General features: G+C 56.7%; 1 protein-coding gene across 2 annotated transcripts; it reads right to left on the reverse strand.

The window, feature by feature from the left end:
* Positions 1–12,126: 12,126 nt before the first annotated feature.
* DMBX1 (diencephalon/mesencephalon homeobox 1) lies at positions 12,127–17,488 on the reverse strand. Of its 2 annotated transcripts, none has more exons than XM_027108667.1 (4): positions 17,326–17,488; positions 14,176–14,354; positions 13,547–13,895; positions 12,127–12,581 (listed from the first exon to the last, which is right to left on the reverse strand). In XM_027108667.1, exons 1-4 carry the CDS (start codon positions 17,477–17,479, stop codon positions 12,127–12,129), a joined length of 1,137 nt encoding a protein of 378 aa, XP_026964468.1. In that variant the 5' UTR covers positions 17,480–17,488. The 2 variants fall into 2 exon arrangements, with proteins under 2 accessions (XP_026964468.1, XP_026964467.1); XM_027108666.1 differs by having other exon boundaries at positions 14,176–14,371; positions 17,328–17,479.
* Between the last annotated feature and the right edge of the window lie 1,665 nt (positions 17,489–19,153).

A 19,153-nucleotide genomic window follows, 5' to 3' on the forward strand; every position in this document is an offset into this window, starting at 1 on the left:
GAGCGGGCCTCTGCCAGGCCCTCCCCAGGCTCACCTTGGGCGGCACTGGCGCGGGCGTGGGGACCGAGCCAGGCGGGAGCCGGGGCGGGGGAGGGGCGGCTCGAGTCAAAAAACGCTGACGCCGAAGACAATGAGCTCTCCCAGGCTGAGGCAACTCATTTGGTCCCGGCCACGCTTTATTAAATTCTCATAAACCTGTCAGGGGGGACAGGGCTCGCTTCAGTTTACCTCATTAGCCCGACACAATGACAGTGGGGGGGGGGGGGGGGGGGGGGGGGCGGCAAGGGGAGGCCCGCGCTCAGCTCTGAGAACCGAGCCAGCCGGGAAGATAATTGAATTAAGTGGCTTTTGTTAATGGTTTTTAAGACTCCGAAGTGTAAATAACATTTAGGGGCTTTCTTTTAACGGGGCTGGGGTTTCAGAGACCCGGGGAGCTTAGGAGAGGCCCAGCCCAGGTCCCTGCCCCTCTGCCCCGACCCCAGCGGAGCTTGGGAGGGGCGACCCGCCGGGGCTGCCCCGGGATGCGGCGAAGTTACGCTGCGAGGAGCGAGGGGAGGGGCTAAAGAAGGTGCGACAACTTCCTGGTGGGGCTTTGAATAGAGACGGGGAGAGAGGGGGGCCGCGATCTCGAGCGGGCGGAGAGGCAGGGGCTGCCGGTGGTGAGCTGCCCAGGCCTGCAATGCCACCATTGGACAGAATGGCCAGGGCTATCCCTGGGGTGCTACTGGAAGCGTGGACTGTGAGGGTCAGGGGACCTGGCCTTCTGGGGGTGTGGGGCGGAGTAGTGTTCATTCCTCGCTGTGAGGGCAGCGGGACTAGGCGGTTATGGCTGTATTGCTTATGGCCGCTGGGAGGGGCCCCCCGGGAAAGAGTGGGAGCCCCTTCACAGGACATGTGGGAAGGCTGTGGTGGCCGGTGGACTAGACCCCAGGTTTCCTGAAGGAGACTGGACTTGAACTGAGCTATAAGAGAACCTGCAGATAGGGGTGCGGAGTTCACGTCTCTGGGGGCACAGGGCCTGGGCAGCTGCATTCCAGGGAACAGGGCCATGGAAAAGCTGCTTGGAAAGCTGTCCCCTGACTGTCCTCAGTCACAGCTTCTCCCTCTCTGCAGACAGAACCAGGTCCAGGAGCTGATGGGGCTGGAGGCGAGGGGCTCTGGGCTAGGTCCCAAGGGGCTGGAGGGGGGCGGGGCTTGCCCTAGGCCAGCCCACAAAGGGTTAAGGCATTAATCGCCCTTGCATGCGACAAAGGGAAGTGAGTTTTCTGATCCAGAAAGGATCAGTCCCTGGGACGCCCCATCAGGCCCTTCAGCGTGAAATTACACCCCAGCGGGGGTGCTCCCCTCCCCCCCACACACACTACCCGCCTAGGCCTGGCACAGGATTAGGGCCTGGAGTCATCAGCTTAATAGATCCCCCCCCCCCCCCCCACCCCTTCTCCCCCAGAGCCTTCAGTGGAGCCTTCAGTGGAGCCTCCAGGCCTGCACCAGCCTGTCTGTCGATCTGATCTGTCTGATCCTCTCTGGCCTCACTCTCGGTCTGCTCCTTCCATCCGTCTCCTCAGCTGCACCCTGACCCCACTCTCTATTTGAGTTTCTTCATAACCTTTAATCAGCACCCCAAACATATTTGTTTCAGCACCTATCTACCTGTTGTCTGTCTCCCCACCAGCAATGAGTGCCTTGGGAGCAGGGACAGTCTCGTTCAGCACTGCATCTCCAGTTCCCAGGCTGTGTCTGGCACATAGATGGTGCTCAGTAAACATTAGTTGACTGAGGCCCCTCCCAACCACCTCACAAAGACTGGTGGCGGGTGGTCCCTAAAGTGTGGGCACTGGGACTCAAGACTGAGAGGAGGGAGCTAAAGCCTGTGCCGAGCCAGGGCCACATCCTCAGGAAGAGAAGAGACAGGAAGAGACAGGGACTGGGCTGCAGCCTCCGCCTCAGGCCCAGCCTCATCTCTAAAGGAGAAGGGCGAGGTCCTGCATGGCCAAGGGGTGCTCACTGGTCCTTGGGCACCATCCCTGGACACCCCTTCATCCCACTTCCTTGGGCAGCTGCTGGGCCTTTGCCACGAGTGCCTCCAAGCCCCGTCTGCACCCACAGCGGGTCATGTGGTCCAGCATGGGGAGAGGCCCTGGGTGGAACAACTGAGGAAACTGGGGGGTGAATATCACACAGAAGAGAAAACTCAGCAGGACATTCAGAAAGCAAGGCCGTCCAAGGCAGGCGGGTGGCCTGAATAGACTACCCTCCAACCTCTACACAGGAAACAGAGGCCCAGAAAAGGCCAGGGCTTGCCCAGGGCCACAGAGCAAGGCCAGACAGGAACCGGGCTCCCAGGGTCCCAGGCAGAGCCCGCCGCTCACACTGCACCTCCAGTTCAGTTAGACAGGTGCAGTATTGGTTCCACAACAACTCTGAGCCTGGCTCTGCCCGTGCCAAGTCCTGCTCAGGGAGCTCCATCTGGGTGTCCCTGGATGGCCAAGAGGGGTCAAGAGAGGGAGGGGCTGAGTGATCAGGCGAGGCTTCCTGGCGAGAGTGCGTATGGATGGGTTCTGAAGAATGAACAGGCTTTCCCCAGAAGGCCTGATCAGCAAGAGCAGACAGGTGGGAAGGGGCACAGTGAGTGCGGGAGGTGCCACGTGGTCCAGTTTGGTTGGATGTCCCAGAACAGTGTGAATAGATGTCTCCTGTGTGCACACCACCCCCACCCCCCAGGCCAGGCCTGATGAGGAGGAGGCAGGTTTCAGCTCAAATGAGGAAGAACTTCCCGGTCAGACCTGGAGCAGGCTGCCCAGCAAGGTAATGAGCTTCCCATCCCTGTGGGTTTGTGGCAGGGGCTGGGTGTTAGTGACTCCTGCCCAAATGGGGACTGAACTGGAGGGCCCCTGAGGATGTCTGTCCTGAGAACCTGTAGCAGGAATCCCCAGGCCATCCACACACCAGGCCCTCCAGTAGGCCACCGCCAGCCCACACTTGTCCATTCGCTTGGGCTTAGTGGGATCCTGGCAGCTAGAACAGGAGAAAGGGAGAGGAAAAGACAGGCAGAAAGACTCCTTTTGCAGGTCTGGCTACTCCAGGTCCTGCCTGTATACCTGGAGCTTCCACCCAGTGCAGTCAGGGGCTTCAGTCCAAGCCCAACTTAAACACAGGGACTGAGGCCCAGAGAGGGACTTCTCCCATGTCCCACAGTCCGAGAGGCAGGTCGGAGCTTGCTGGCTGCACAGTCTCTCTCTCGGTGGCTTACCAAGAGCAGACTGAAGGTAAGTCTGAATGAGGCAAGCCTCTCGGGCATCTTGTCGGCCCTGCCTCCAGAGGGTCCGTGTGTGCTGGGGAGGGACCCCAGGGCCGAGGATGCCCTGCACCTGCTAAAAGAACCCAAACTCCCTTTCATCTCTCCCATGTTGTCAAGCATCCACCTCAGCCTAGCCTACCTTGTTCCTGAGGCACTAGGGCTCCTGTTTCTTGGAGCTCTCTCCTCCGGGAAAATCTTAAGGTAAGAAAGTGTTCCCGCCCTCCTGGCTGCCCAGCACATCTGTGTGGAGGCGAGGGATGGATGGGCTGAACTCTGAAGGACCCAGGCTTCCAGGTCTGCAGCTGCTCAGGTGGGGACGGCAACAAAGAGCAGCTTTGTAAGCACATGCTCACACTCACACGCACCCGCACACGCCCCACACGAGCTCTTTCCAAGAATGGCTCTTCAAACCTGGTTGCCGAGATAAAGGAACCACTGGGCAGTCAGTCCCCAGGAGGAAGTATCGCTCCCGTGGCCTTTGTTGTTCAAAGGGCTTTGCAAAATCTCCAGAATCCTCTTGGAAAGGATCCCAGGCTGGGGTGGCGAGTTCCCCACAGCTGGGGACTTAGGTGAGGATGGCACGGCCTCCCCAGCCTGGCAGGGGGAGGAGCACCCCAGGCGGCCAGGCTTAGAATCAGCAGCAGCTGTGGCAGCGGTTTAATCCTCCGCTTCCATTATTAGCTCACTGGATTCCCACGGGCTGGGGGGTAGACAGAGATCTCCCCATTTTACAGATGATAAAACAGAGGTTCACAGAAGCCTAGCAGCTTATTAAAACAGCCCCACAGTGAGTCACTGCTAGAAATGAAATTGACTTGGTACCAGTGACAGACTTAGCTCAGCCCTGCCCCAATTGGGCTCTGCCCTGGCCCCATTCTGAGCCCCAACTCTGACCTCTAATTGAGCTGTGATTTGCCCTAGACTGAGCCCTACCCCTGGCCCCAAATGATCCCTGATTCCAGCCCCACACAAAGCTTTGACCCTGGCCCCATTCTGAGCCCCACCTCTGTCCCCTAACCGACGTGCCCCGGGCTGATCCCTGATTCTAGCCTCAGACTTATTCCTGGCCCTGTTCCAGACCAATCCCTGATCCTTGCCTCAGATTGCCTCTCCTGTTAACTGTAAACCTCACGAGGTTAGAGACCTGTGCTCCCCATTCACTGCTGCTACTTCACATTCATGTATGTGTGATTATTCGAGTAATCTCTGTTTTACCCACTAGACAATCATAGGGCCAGTCTAGTTTTGTTCGCCAGCACTTATAAGAATGTAATCATAGCAATAATAACAAGTATTTATTGAGTATTTACTAAATGCAAGGCTTTGTGCTAAATGTTTTACAGATGTTATTTAAACCTCACAAAGAACCCCAAAGTTAGTGTTATCATTAGGCTGTTTTACAGATGAGGACGCTGAACCCCAAGATCGCACTAGGAGGAGGTATATAGAAGTGTAGTATATGCTTAGTAGTTCCCTCCACCCATCACACTCAGCTGCCTGGTGAGGGATGGGGGTGGACAGGGAAGGCTCAGCTGTAAGACGAAGCGGAGGCATTCAGGCAGGTGGGAGAAGTTGAGAGCTTTCTGGAGACTCGGAGTTTCTAAAGCCTCAGCAGGGCCGAGTGAGTCAGACTGAGGGAGATTGTGATGAGGGCGTGAGAGCCGCTCCACAATTGGTGGAGTCCGGGGCAATATGAAAATGCAGGGTCCTTTGTTTAAAAGTTAAGGATTTGGGGGCTTCCCTGGTGGCGCAGTGGTTGAGAGTCCGCCTGCCGATGCAGGGGACACGGGTTCGTGCCCCGGTCCGGGAGGATCCCACATGCCGCGGAGCGGCTGGGCCCGTGAGCCATGGCCGCTGGGCCTGCGCGTCTGGAGCCTGTGCTCCGCAACGGGAGAGGCCACAGCAGTGAGAGGCCCGCGTACCGCAAAAAAAAAAAAAAAAAAGTTAAGGATTTTGAAATGGAGACATCAGAACAATACAGGGCTTGAGCCCAGGGGCCTATGTCTCCCCAAGGTGTCCTCAAGAGAGCAGATGGTGTGTGAGGATGGATGCATGGAGTCAGGGAACAAGGGTGTTAAACGGCAGCTCGGGCCCGGGTCTGACTCTCGTGTGGGTATCTGGGCAGTGTCTTCAACAGGCCCAGGGCAGCAATCGTGGAGTATCTCCAAGCACCAAGCTGGCAGTGTGGCTTGGAGGCCTGTGTGTAGGGGGGAGTTGGAGCCACTATCCCAGCGTTGGGGGGATGCTGTCTGGAGTGTAAGCCAGGAAGAGTGCACATCTGGGAGTGGGGCAAGTGTGCAACCTCCAGGCGAGGCTGAGGGCTTGTATGGGTGGTGTGTGCAAGCGTAGCAGAGACAGACACACAGACACCCTGAGACTGTGTGGTGCAATGCAGAAGTCAGCACATCCCGTGTGTATCACACAGAGGATACGTGTGTGAGTGTGTGTGTGGTTGTGAGCGGGGGAGGGTACGAGTGTCCCTGGGAGTTGGGAGTGTGTGTGTGACTGTGGGTGAGAATGTATGCAGATCCCCACCTGACCTCCTGGGGCTGGCCCTGTCCCCGTTAGGAAGGGATCCCAGGGGGAGATGTCTCCCAGCCTGCCAGCCCCCAGGCCTTGGAGGGGCCAGGTCCCCTCTGGGAGACCTTCCTGCCTGCATAGGGTGAGCAGAGCTGCACAGCCGCCTCCTAGGCTGCCCGGGTGATCCTGGGCCAGTGGTGTCAGGTTCCTGGTGCCGGGCCCTCCCTCTGCAGCCCTCTGAGGGCCTTTGTTGGAAGTTCAGACAAACTTGTCAGGGGGGTGGGCAGGAGGCTGCCTCCTAATCGGCTTTCCCAGAAGGGAGCAGAGAATGAGAGATGGGGTGGGGTGGGGGTGGGGGAGCTCCAGGCCCAGCAGCTCTGTGGGAAACGGGGGAGGGGCGGACCCCACCCCGCCCCGCCCTAAAGGGGTCCATCCCCCAGGACCCTCTCAGATGGTGCCCCTTCCACAGGGCCCCCAAAGAACCCTGGACCGAAGGAAAACACGGGCCAAGGTCTAAGGAAATGAGGATTCAGGGAGAAGCTCCAGGGAGCCCCATGCCTTTCTCATCGCACCCACCGTGGGCTGTCTGAGCACCTACTGCGTGCCGGGCACAGGCCACTCAGCCCCTCGGCCTCCTCCAGACCCTTCTCCTCTTGGTCTCACCTAAGCCTCCCAGGAAGCAGGCTGGACATAGTTAATGATTCCCAGCCAACAGAAAAGGAAACTGAGGACTAGAAAGGGGCAGTTATTTGCCCAAAGTCACCAGCAAGCCAGGAGCAGCTTGTCCCAACTCCATAACAGAATTTTCTTTGCTTTGTAGTCAGTGTTTCCCTGAGGTCCCATCCTCAGAGTCCCCTGTGTGATCTTACTTAGTGACGTGGTTTCATTCTCTATCTCTGTTGACAACCACCAAGGTGAAGTGCATGGATTCTGAGGTTAGCCAGGTTCATACCTTGGTTTGCCCAATACTTAGCTGTGTGGTCATGGGCAAGTTATTTAACCTCTCTGCGCCTCAGTTTCTTTATCTGTTAAATGGGGATAATAATACCACATAGAGTTATGTGAGTATTAAATGACAATATCTGTGAGGTGCCAGTCACGGAGAAAGTGTTACGTAAGTACTTATTAAATAAAGTCTAAGCAGCGCAGACAGACCCCTCTTTTGTGCCCTGATCTAGTACATCCCAACATCTTCCCTTGAATAAATTAAAGGTGCCCCAAAGACCAGTCTAACTCGGGCTCATTCCCCTCACCCCAGCCCAAGGGTCCCCATCCACCAAGCCAGAGACTCAGGAGCACCCTTGACCCCTCCTAAACCTGCAGTAACCATAGTAATTCGACTTCCTTCCTCCCACCCCTCCTCCCCTAGTCCACATTGATGTCACCCTCCTCCCACCAGGATGTGACAGTGGCCTCCTCTCTGGTTTCCTTACCTCCTCCTGAGCCACCATGCAGCAAAGGTATGGGGGGTTGGGATTTTCTAAGATGCAAATCTGATCACCCCACTCCCCCACTGGGTGGGAATAGCTCCCAACGCCCCTTGGGCTTGAGTCCGAGCTCCCAGCTTTCCTTTCCCTCCTCAGCCCCTGACACTACCCCGCACCGTTCTCAAGCCCCACCTGGACAGGCCCTGGCTCCCCCAGGGCTCGGGGCTCACCAGCTGGCGGTCCTGCAGCTCTGTGTGTGCTGTGCCTCCCAGGATACTCTTCTCTCTTGCCCTCCTGGTGAACACTGGACCTATGGGACTCAGCTCAAAAGTCTCCCTCCCAAGGGGCCTTCCTGACCTCCCTGGGCTGAGCTAGGGACCCCTCCTCTGAACTCCCATGGTTCTCTATTTTTTGAACCCCAAATAACCCTGTTTTGTACTGTCTTAAGAAAAGGGACCATGTTTTCCTTACTCGTTTCTATGTGCCCAGCACAGGGCCAGGCATACAGCAGGTGCTCAGTAAGTGCTGAGTGCATGAGTGATTTGAACTGCAGAGTTCCCAGGGTGCCCTCTCCACCAGGGAAGGTGTATACCTGGGGCAGAGGTATGTAGGGGCAGGCAGGGCTCCGGTCCAGGAGGGGCAGTAGGAGATTTGGGGCAGACATTTGATCAGCCAGCCCCTCCCAGGGAGGTGGGAAGGCAAGGTGAAGGGGGTGCTCCCCGCCCTGATCCTCAGCCCCACTGGGGAGAGAGGAATGTGCCTCCTAGGGTCCAGCTTCGACCTGGGAAATGGGGGGGTCAGGGCCCCATGGGTCCCTCTGGCCTGAGGCGCCTTCCCTGGGAAGCCCAGGAAGCAGCTCCCTGCACACCAGTCAGGTCTGCTGGTGTTCTCCTTCCAGGAAACCCCCGGAGGGGACTCTCACCCCCAAACCCCAACCCCGAGCCTGCACCACCCCTTCTGGCTCAGGGGCCCTGTGCAGACCCTCTGTGCAGAACCCCAGGGAAGGGCCGTGACGGCTGAGTAGGGGAAATTGCCAGTCGTCTTTTTCTTAAAAGGAGGAGCTTCATACATCTCCAATCCATCCGGCACCGCAGCAGAGTCCCTCCTCCTCTGCTTCCTCACCTCTGAGGACAAAGAGCTCCCTCCCTCCCAAAGCTGCCTATCCCACTGGAGAATCCCATTGGAGAACAGCTCTGGCTTTAGATCCAGTGTGCCCTCCTGTCATTCCCACAGAACCCCCGCCCCTCTCTGTCCGACATACCCATCCCCCAGACTACCCCAATACCCTCAGCTGGCCCTAGCCCCCAGCTGCCCTGCCACACGGGCCTGGGCGAGGACCAAGCCGCCCAGAGAAGACGGTGGAACCCTTCCCCGCCCTGGTCCCTCTGCTCCCCATGACCTCCCCAGAGTGGCACACCAGCCACAGACTGGTGAGGGCCCTGGAGGGAGCTAGACCACCGTGACCACTGGCCACAGTGCTGGATCACCGTGAGCAGACCTTGAGGCAGACGACATCTGCTCAGCCCACCATGGGCATCTCTGGGAATGAACCTGGACCGAGGGCTGTGCTGCCAGATTCTCTTTTATTAGCCAAGTAGGACAAAGAACAGGTCACAACGTCACAGGAAGTCAGACAGACAGACGGAGGGATACACGGGACAGAGTGTCATGCTGTACTACGCAGGGGGTGGAGCTGGGGAGGGGCATTTGAGTCTTGTTTTTTCAACTAACAGAATAAATAAATACGGTACACAGTGGTTTTGCCACAGGCTGGCACGACCTCTAAGCACAAAAGGTCACAAAACAGCTGGTTTGGAAAGCAGTCTGTACAGCCCGCTGCTGCGGAGTCGGGGTGGGGGCCCAGGCCCCTGGATCATGCTCTGGGGAAGTGAGGAAGCAGGGAAATGGAGACCTCCAACAGGAGGGAGAGGAGAGGAATGAGGCCTTCCTGGAAGGAACAGTCAGAGCCTCTGGCTCTCAGCCTTGAGATGACCAGGCCAACCTGGGCGAGACTTCAGCCTCAGTCTCAGGTGTGCTGGGCCCACCCCAAGCTGACAGGAGATGCAGGGTACGGCTTACAAGTACTCTCCGCTCTTGCTCTCTAGCTGCTTTCAGTCACTGAGGCTGGTCCCCTAAGCTACGCTGAGACTTGCCCGGGGAAGGGGACCACATATACTTTCCTTGCCTTCTCTGGGCTGGTGGAATTGGGTCAATTGAATGAGGAAATATTGACAAAGCTCTGAGGGAAGCTGGGCTGAGCCAGAGGTGGGCCTGGTTCTGCCATAATAGAACATGACACCGGGGTGGACTTGCTCCTTGGGAAGTCAGGGGAGGCTTCCTGGAGGAGGTGGTAATGTCTAGAGCTATTGGATTCCAAGGTCCAGTGACAGTCATTTGCCTCCAGGGACAGGCAAAAAGCTTCAGTCCCCATGCCTGGGCTAGATGAGATTGCTTTCATTTCGGAAACAGAACTTCCTGGAGCTGATCCCAGAGGATAAACCAGAAATCCCTATTGTCTCCTAGAGTCTCTGCTACCCTCCTGTCTCCCTGCCCAAGTCTCTCCTCTGATCTCCTGTGGCTGTTGGATTCACCTTCCAAATCTCAGATACCTGATCCTGGCTCAACTGATCCCCCTGTTCAGAAACCCTCACCTGCCTGCCTTGGTCCCTGCCACATCCAGGTGAGATACTGGATTCAGGACCCTCAGCCCCACCTCTCATGAAGCCAGCCACCATTTCCCCATCACCCACAAAGTCTCACTCCACTGCTTTGTTCAAACAGCTTTCTTGGCCCAAGCTACCATCCCCCTCACTTTGCTCCCATCCAAAGCCTTCTCCATCTGCCCTAGGCCAGACGAACTCCCCAAGGGTCATGGGCATCAACTACTCTGCAAAGCAATCCTGCCAGTAGACCCCCCTCTCTTACCACTGGGAGAGGAGGTAAGCCTTAGGAATCTTTACCCTGGTTTTCAGATCCAACTTCCCTAAGCAGGGTGTGGAGGCTTCAGTGGTGAGCTGCACAGGGTTGGGCATCATGACCCAGAATCTGTGCAAGCCATTTCCCTCCCCTTACCCTGAGCCCCTGAGACCATGTGAAGGCTTAGAGATGGGGGGACCACAGAAGCTGGACTAAAACTCAAGAACAACAGGATCCAATCCAGATTGTCTCAACTTGAAAGGACCCATTATACTTACTGGGGCAACTGAGATGCAGAGACTGGAGAGGAGAGGTTGTGCGTGTGACACCCACTGCTCCACAGCAAGGCAACAGTCATTTTCTAATTCATACATTGTGTTTTTGAGAGCCTTTTCGTGGTTGTTATTAATTTAACTAAAAACTTCTGCCCCACAAGGTTGTAAGCACACACGTGCAGAATGTTAGGACATTACAGGCCATCTAATCCAGGTGGAGAAACGGGCCCAGAGAGGCTACGGGCTGACTCAAGGTCACTCCACCCGGAGAGGGAGTCTGCTGGGCTGGGTTCCTGGCCATAAGCAGGAGCATACCTTTCTGAGCCAGTGACTACCTGGACAGAGCCCTTACTTCGACAGTTGGCTCTGGGACAGGATGCCAGCAGAAGCCTGAGACTCCGCACTGCTGCATGGTTTGCGCTTACCGTGATCAGGAGCTGGAGTCCGACCTTCCCTCCTGGCTTAGCCACACCCCTGCCCTGCACACTAACTGCAGAACCTGGAGGCCCAGGGCGTGCGTGGGACCGCATTCCTCTGAAGACACTTCTCTGAGAGCACCCATTCCCTGCTGCCTCCCTCCACCCAGGGAAGTCTCACCGAAGAGAGGTCTGGAGCCCTGTGGTCAGGCCTGGATGAACGCCGTGGCAGCCGGAGATGCTGCCTTGCCATTTTGCTGCCTGCCCCAGTCTGACTCCTGCCTCCACTCCCTTCCTCCTCAATCAGGGGTATGGGGGGGGGGCCTCAAAGCTAGAAAAGAGAGAGAAGAGAACATCCCCTCCTAAAATCGGGGCGGGGGGGGGGGGGTAATTTAGTGCCCCCTACTGCCTGAAGCTCCAGTGGTTCCAGGGTCTCCAGCGAGGACCGTATCACCTCTACTGGGGATGCAAAGAAACAGCTGCCTCAAGAGGGTGCCGGCGGGGAGGAGACAGGCAGGGAAGAAGCAAAAGGAGAGGAACAGGAAGAAGCAAAATTACTGAAACTAAAAAGCCACAACCCCAAACAAAGCATAGCTTGGGAATTGACAGCACCAACACAGCCAGCGCCAAAGAAAGAAAGCGGGGGCAGGGAGGAGAGACATGGGGGAAGATCCAGAGTGGGGAAAACAGAGGCTGGGGAGAGACGGGGTGGGGAACTGGACAGAGACAGGGAGAGAGCGGGCAGGGAAGAAGGAAAGGGGAGACAGAGAGACAGAGAGAAGGGAAGGCCAGAGTGAGATGTGGAAGCTGCAGGTGGAGGCGGGAGCAGCAGAGGAGAAGAGATGGAGCAGGGCAGGGGGCCTGGGGCAGGCGGGTGCCTGAAAATACAGCTTTATATATCTCACATTCCACACACAAACTTACTAGGGACAGAAGGGGAGGAAGGGAGGGATGGGAGGAGGTGACGCTGAGGCAGGGATCTAGCCAGCGAGAGCCTCTCACTCCCCGAGGAAAGCTGGGGGCACCAGCCTCTCACCTCCTCCTCATTCAGCCTCCGTGGGATCCAAGCAGGGCCATGCAGAGGGCAGGGCGTAGGTGTGGGCTTCACCGAGGGCTGGAGCTTTGGTGGGGGGAGGGGGAGAGGGGCAGGAAGCAGGACTCCAAGGCTCCGGGATCCCTGGGCTCCTGGAGTTAACTCCCTGAGAGCCGTACTGGGTTAACCATGGGGCTGGGCTGGGGGCACCCAAGAGCCCTGGCGGGTGGGAGGCCAGCAGTCAGTTGGGCAGCGTATCGAGTCCCAGGGAGGCCGCGTGCTGCTTGGCCCGAAGCCGCAGGTTCTCGATGCTCGTGGTTTTACTGTTCAGGGCAGCCGAGGCAGGTGCCAGGCCTGCGGGGGGTGCGGGCAGCAGTGGAGACCCCCATACGCCCTGGTGGGCAGCAGCGGCCGCTGACAGCGACTGGTAGTAGGACTGGCAGTGCAGTGAGCCCAGAGGGGCCATGTTGACGCCCAGGTAGGGCACGGCGGCTGCGGCAGCCGCAGCAGCAGCAGGGGCCGGGCCCCCCACTTCGAAGGAAGAGTAGTGCACCAGGTTGTTGGTGGCGGCCATGTGCTGGCGGAATTGCTCCTGCAGACGGAAGAGGCTCAGCGGGGATGAGGAGTAAGAGTGGGAGGGGCCCAGGAGGCCGCCCCCGGGGGCTGCAGGGGCCAGGGCCAGGCTGCCCGGGGAATCTGCAAGCAGAGAACCAAGAATCGAGGACTCAGGACAGGGCACTGGTCTGCCAGGAGGGCTCCCTCGGCCTTGCCACCCCCTTGGAGCTGCAGACAAGACAAGGCTTTGGCTGAAACCATATCCACCCACGTCAGCCAGGGCTGAGCATCCCCCAGGATCCTGGGAGGGAGGGACCCAAGCTTCCTGGAGGAGCACCAGACTCTGGAAGGCCCCCAAGTCTGACTTCTTAGGGAGACTCCTTTTCTTTTTTCCTTTTTTTTTTTTTTTGGTTGTTGTTTGGTTTTGGTGGGACAAAAGAGTTTTATTTACTCTTGAAATCGTCACAACAGAATCACAGATTGACACGGGGAATGGCTGAGCCATAAGCAAGTCAGGCAGTACAGAAATGTCCCACCCAAAGACTCCTTTTCTTCTCAAGGGCGGTCACCTCCCCTTCCCCTCTCCTGTCTGTGGCTCCCCTTCCCCTCCAGCTCTCAGCTCACAGCCCCATCCACTCCCTGCCTGAGCCCAGGGTTTGTGTCTGAGCTATGCCTCCTGCCAGAGCTCTGTTCCGTCAAAAACACAGCTCTGAGTCTCTGCTGCATGTGGGACTCTCTGGTACCCATATGGTACTCACCCAGTATGCACTGGTACATCTGTACTGGTTGTTAAAATACTGGAAAATTTCCATAATGGTTGATAAATAGCTTTTGCCCTGAGCTCCCCAAGTACCCCTCCCCTGCCACACAGCCTCTCCCCCGACCCCCTGAATTCCCTGGACCCTTCCAGGATTCAGCAACTAAAGGGTGACCACCTGGAACAGGCCTGCTATGGCCAAGTCCTTTCTCTGGGTCAGGTCCAGTGCCACCAAGGCTAACTCTATCACTGCTCTGACCCCCCTCGCCAGCCAGGCCCGCGTGCGACTAGACCTGCTTGTTCTCCCTCGGCTGGGCCCCGGCCCACCACAGCTGCTGCTGGGCCTCACCTGCCTTGGGGCTGCCCCTCTTGCAGCCCAGCCCCTTGCTCTCAGCCCCAGGGCTCTTCTCAGTTTTGGAATCCGCAGCCCCTGCCCGGGGGTCTTCCTCCCGGTCTGGCTGGTCTTCGGGGGCTGACTCGCTGGCCGACTGCTCGGATAGGCTCAGGTGAAGCTCAGCAGGGGGGTCGCCGCTGGGCAGGCTGGGGGGCTGGTCGGCCTCCAGCGGGGTGTCTGGAGTCGGGGCCTCAGTCTTTCCTTCCCCGTGGGAGCCCTCAGCCTCCTTCTGCTTCTGGAGCTGCTCTTTCTGCAGGCTGCGCTGCTTCTTCCGGAACTTGGCCCTGCGGTTCTTGAACCACACCTGGGAACAGGGCGAGGAGAGCAGGAGTGGGGGGGAAGCAGCAGAGTTGCGGGGCAGGGTGCGCCCGGAGGGAGTGTGAGTGGCAAGGTTGCCCCCGCCCTGTAGCAAACACACACCCACAATCCTTTCCAACCCGCCCTCCCTGTCGCTGAAGGCATTCATGGAGACACCAGTTGCAGTTTGGCACCGAGGGCTAAAGTGCTGGCTCCTGGACAGCAGGACGCCAGATTGATGGGCTGGTGCTTGCCTGCAAGGTCTAGCTAGAGGAGCTGGGTCCTACCTGTACCCGGGCCTCAGGTAGGTTGGTGCACATGGCCAGCCTCTCACGCATCACCACATCCGGGTAGTGAGTCTTCTGGAAGGTCTTTTCCAGGGCCTCGAGCTGCTGAGCCGTGAACGCCGTGCGGCTGCGACGCTGTTTGCGGTGCTGGGAGCCATAGCGGGCCTCCAAGATGATGTCTTGAAATGTACAGCCGTTGGAGGGCAAGGAGAGGGGGCCCATTTAATTATGGGAAATAGATTTTGAATCTTACCCTGCTCTGACCCACTGTGGTCCTGCCAGAGCTAGACCCTGGTCCTTTCCCCCTTGGAAATCACCCATCTCCTCTCCGTGTGGCTGGATTTTCAAGATCGCTCCACCCCATCATTCACTATCAGGACCACTGAGGTCTAACTCATCTCTATGAATGGCTGTCAGGAATATGACTAAGGGGGATCTTCCTTATTTGGTTTGGGATGGGTGGGTAGGTAGGTGGGTGGGCATTGCCCTAAAATCCTTAAAGTCCCAGAATAATAAGGGTATAATATTCTGAGAGTACATGATGCTAATGATTTGGAAGTCCATGTCACAAAGCTTCTAATAGCCTATGACCCCTAGATTCTAGATACCAACAAAATACTGTCCCGACCATGAGAAGCCAGGCCATGACTTATCTGCAAGGTACACTCAGGAGAGGTCTGACTGAGGAGATGGAATTCACTGGCACTTGATCCTATGTCCTCTGGGTATGAATCTCATCGTCCCAGTTGGCCTGTGAATCTCTGATGGCAGGACCTGAGGCTCCTGCTCTTATGTCTCCTCAACAGGAAGCCTGGCTCTGGCAGGGCCCTCAGAACACAGGAAAGCCTTGTTGCGTGTGGTCTTGACCCTTCTAGCTGCTTCCTCCAGGAGGGAAGGACAAAGAGAGCAGGTACTAACCACCACAGGCTTGGAGGGGAGACAGGCCTGGTGGACCACAGATTCCACAGTCCTGCCCACGTGCTGGGAACATGAACCTCCCAGAATAGATGTCTGTCTGGGGTTGCTGTCTAGCCTCCAACCCTTCTGCTTGACCAGTCCCTGGAGGAAAGACAGTTAACCTCTCTCTCCCCGCCTACCAACACCCATAAGTGGACCCTGGACTATCTATGCTGAAGGGAACCCGAGCTGTGTCAGCCTCTGCACAGGGCTGCCAAGGTCCTTCCCCTGCACTCCAGGGACTGGGGAGTCAACGCCACACTCTAAACGAGGAAGTAGGAGGCAACTGGGTATCCAGGAAGCCTCAGACTTTGGGCTGCTCCTTTTTCAGTGTAAAGAGGGAGCCCTGAACCTCTTACAAACTGGTACTGATCCCAGCCTGGACCGAGCCCTGAGCTCATGCTGGTCACGCTGCGGGAGGGGAAGGAGTGAGGACCCCTCTCAGTAGAACACTGAGTGTGGGAGCAGCAGCTCAGCCTTCTGCTGCTGGCTTCAGGGACTACAAAGGTGGGAGGTAGTCACAGCCTGGGACACCAGGCTCTCTGTACCGTCAGCAAAACCTCCTGCTGGAAGGCGAGGCCTCCATACAAAGGCCCGCCTGGAGCTCATATCCCTCCTTCTCAAGATTAGAGGATTGGTGGGAGCACTGAATACTCCACTTCCTCTGTCCCCACCAGCAGAGGTGAACCTCTGTCCCTGACTCTTCCTCTCTGAGCCCTGGAACATGGTAAGGATCAAATGTCACCACCAGCTTGGGCACAGGGAATTCACTCCAAACCAGAGAAGCAGCCAGAGCCCGGGCAGGACTGCACCCACATCCCCATGCTGGACACTGATGACCCCAATGCTGATCTACAGAAGGAGACCAGGGGCTCCATTTTACCCACTGAGCCCTTCCCAGAGCCTGGCAGCGTCTAAAGGAGTAGAAGCGGCCGCCTCACCCTCCCTGCCAGGTCGGAACCCCTACCCAGGCCTCGTATCCCATCCCATTTCTGTGCCTTTACTCAGCTAGTCCCCCTTCCTTGTCCTATTAAGGCCTGACTCCTGCTCCGTGGCCTCCAGGAAGCCCTCCCTGACTGCATCAGCTGATCATGCTTCTCTGGTCTGCCCCACCATTTGATCCTGGCCACATTCTTCCTGCCGTGCCCTCTCATGAGTCTCTGGGCACCTGGCCTCCCTGGGAGTGTCCTAAAGCTCTCTGAGGACCACCTGGCCCAGGGCCAGAGCAATTCACCAGCTGCTTGAGGTTTGGCCTGGGACAGGATGGGGCGGGTGGCTTCACCTCCCAGGAAATCACGTACCCCACCTATGCCATCAAATCCTTCCCATGCTCACTGAGGGGCTGCCAGGGCAGGGCAACAATCAGTTGAACTGGGAGAGGAGGGACCAGGCTGCAGCTCCCTCATGGGCACTTCCCCTGGGACCTGGGTAATAATTTCCTCTGAGCACCTACCAGTCCCTACTGAATACCTTGATTATGTTATCTCAAATAACATCCCAACCATCCTATGGGATGGGCACCACCATGTTCCCTTTTATAAAGGGGGAAGCTGAGGCTCAGAGAGGAGAGGTGAGTGGGCAGACCCTACAATGACTGCAAGTCTGTAACTTCAAAGCTCAGATTTTTAGCCATAATGTCACATTCTAATCTCCTACCCCAGCCCTGCCTAGAGTTAACCTCTCTGAGCCTCCATTTCCTTGTCCATAAAATGGAGATAATAGCCTCCCTTTACTGGAGTTGAATGGTTAGACGCACAGAGAGAGAGAGCGCGCCTCACACAGTGCCTGGCATACAATCAGTGATCAAAACATGGGCGCTGTTACAGATGGGACTCCCTGGGCACTCCAGCCACTTCCTAGCTGGAATGCTCTGGGCTAGTCCCTTACCTCCTACCTCAGTCTCTCCACCTGTGAGAGCGGCTAATGAATCCCTCCCTCACAGGGTGGTTAAGGGAATCTGAAGGCATAGGGCAGCTCCAGGGCCCAGCACAGTGCTGGCAAACAAGGGTGCTCTGGACACTCACACACAGATTTTGAATTGACATCTCCCTGTGTTACTAGGTGACCTGGGTCTTCCTGAGTCTCCCAGAGTAAACGTTCCCAGGACTCCCTCCTGTCTTCACCTTCCAGAGTCTCTTCCCCCAGATCTCTCCTCCAGCCCCCCCAGCCCCCGTCCCCACAAACGGCCCTTACCAGCCAGGCGCTCGGCCAGGGTAAGCGCGTGCACCGAGGGCCGGTAGTCGGGGGCATGCTGGGCCTGCTGGGCCGCCTGCTGGTGCAGGTTGTACATGGCGCTGAGCGAGTTCATGGCGTGCAACGAGTACCCGTTCACCCCGTAGTGCTGCATCGCGGCATGTGCCTGCAGACCAGGGAGAGGGAGGGGATGTGAGTGAGGCCATGCGGTCACACTCTACCCTGGCGGAGACACCACCCAAGGTCCGCACCTTGGATGCCCACCTCACCCCTGAGAGATTCCGCTTCCCCATCGGAAAGTGGCCTGCCTTGCCCACAGCTAAGAGCAAGAGGGCTCCTGCATGTATTTATTCATTCACCCACTCATTGATTGATTCACGCAGCAGGACTTGTGTAGGGTTCAGTGCTCTGGGCTCTGGAGTCAGCCTGCCTGGGCTGGAATCTCCACTCTGCCACCTGGGAGCTTTGTGGCTTTGAGTAAGTCACTTAACTTCTCTGACCCTCAGTTTCTCCATCTGCAAAATGGGGTTAGTAATAGTACTTATCTCATGTGGTTGCTGCATGGATTAAGAGAAGCCTTTACGATAGGGTCTGGCACGTAGCGTGTGCTCAAACATGTTAGTCATTGGGATTCATCAATCCGTTTGCTGCTTCATGCAGTCATCTCTTCATTTAATCACCCAGGCACTTACTCACTTGCACATCATTGTTTTGCTCACACACCTATTATTTATTCAACAAACAGCCACTGAGGCTCACACGGGGCCAAGTCCAGAGCTGGCCTGGGAACACTGAGGCATTCACTCTGATGATATCGTGGATTACAACCCTCATATGCTGCACAGCTTTAAGAACACTGTTGCTGTGACTGTCATACACACACTGCCATTGCCTCCCTCTATTCTCTCCGTATTCCCAAGAAGCAAGCAGGCCAAGAGCAACGAATCCCATTTACCGATGAGTCAACTGAGGCTTGGAGCAAGAGCAGTGACGTGTTGAGGCCACACAGCCTGTCCAGCGCCTGCTCTGCCCCACATTGCTTCAGCCTCATTCTTTGGTGGCCAGCGCATCCGAGTGCACATCCCTTCTGCTGAGATGGCTCGCATCAGCATGAGGCTGCCGGGGCCCCACCAGCGCCAGGGCTCCTCCAGACCCTTGCAGTCCTCATCTGAGTGCCCACCATGTATCGGCCTGAAACGTCACTTTTGGAAAGTGGTCCATTTGATAAGAGGAAGGACGTGTCCAGATGTCTCAGCTCCCCACCCTCACTGAAGTGGACGCATCACCAAACATCCACAGCACATACGTGCACACACGGGCATACACACGGTTCATGCACAAATACACATACGCAGACATTCGCAGCAAAGCATTCACATAAGCAGTCAGATTTGCACACAAATTCGTGAACATTCACAAACACAATGTCATTACTTCCACAGTTCCACACATAGATGTTCTTACAGATAGCCATCCACGCAGCAGATGTACCTACACACAAACATGACACTCATACACATTCATGTATTACACATATTCATTCAACAAATATTCATTAAGCACCCACATACTAAGTACCAAAGTCCTTGCCTTCATGGAATTTACCTTCCAAGGGAGGAAGGCTATAAAACAACAAATAAACCTATGTAATAAAGTCAGACAGGAATAAGTGCTCTGAAGAAAAATAAGGCAGAGGCAGAGCATGACAAGAGGAAAGGTGAGGCTGTTTTAGAACGTGTGGTCAGGAAAGGGCACTGTGATATTTGAAGTAAGCCATGTGAATCTCAGGGGTCGGGGCAGGGCGGGAGTAGATTTTCCAGGCAGAGGA

This window comes from Aethalodelphis obliquidens, unplaced genomic scaffold, assembly GCF_003676395.1.
Source record: "Aethalodelphis obliquidens isolate GAN/ISIS:26980383/991018 unplaced genomic scaffold, ASM367639v1 scaffold9, whole genome shotgun sequence".
Taxonomy (NCBI): Eukaryota; Metazoa; Chordata; class Mammalia; order Artiodactyla; family Delphinidae; genus Aethalodelphis; species Aethalodelphis obliquidens.

Coding starts and splice junctions, on each gene's coding strand:
- DMBX1 (XM_027108666.1), bottom strand. CDS start 17,479: ATGCAGCACTACGGGGTGAACGGGTACTCGTTGCACGCCATGAACTCG. Junction 14,372..17,327: donor ACCCTGGCCGAGCGCCTGGC/TGGTAAGGGCCG, acceptor CTTGCCCTCCAA/CGGCTGTACATTTCAAGACA. Junction 12,582..13,546: donor GAGGGGCAGCCCCAAGGCAG/GTGAGGCCCAGC, acceptor CTCTGCTTGCAG/ATTCCCCGGGCAGCCTGGCC.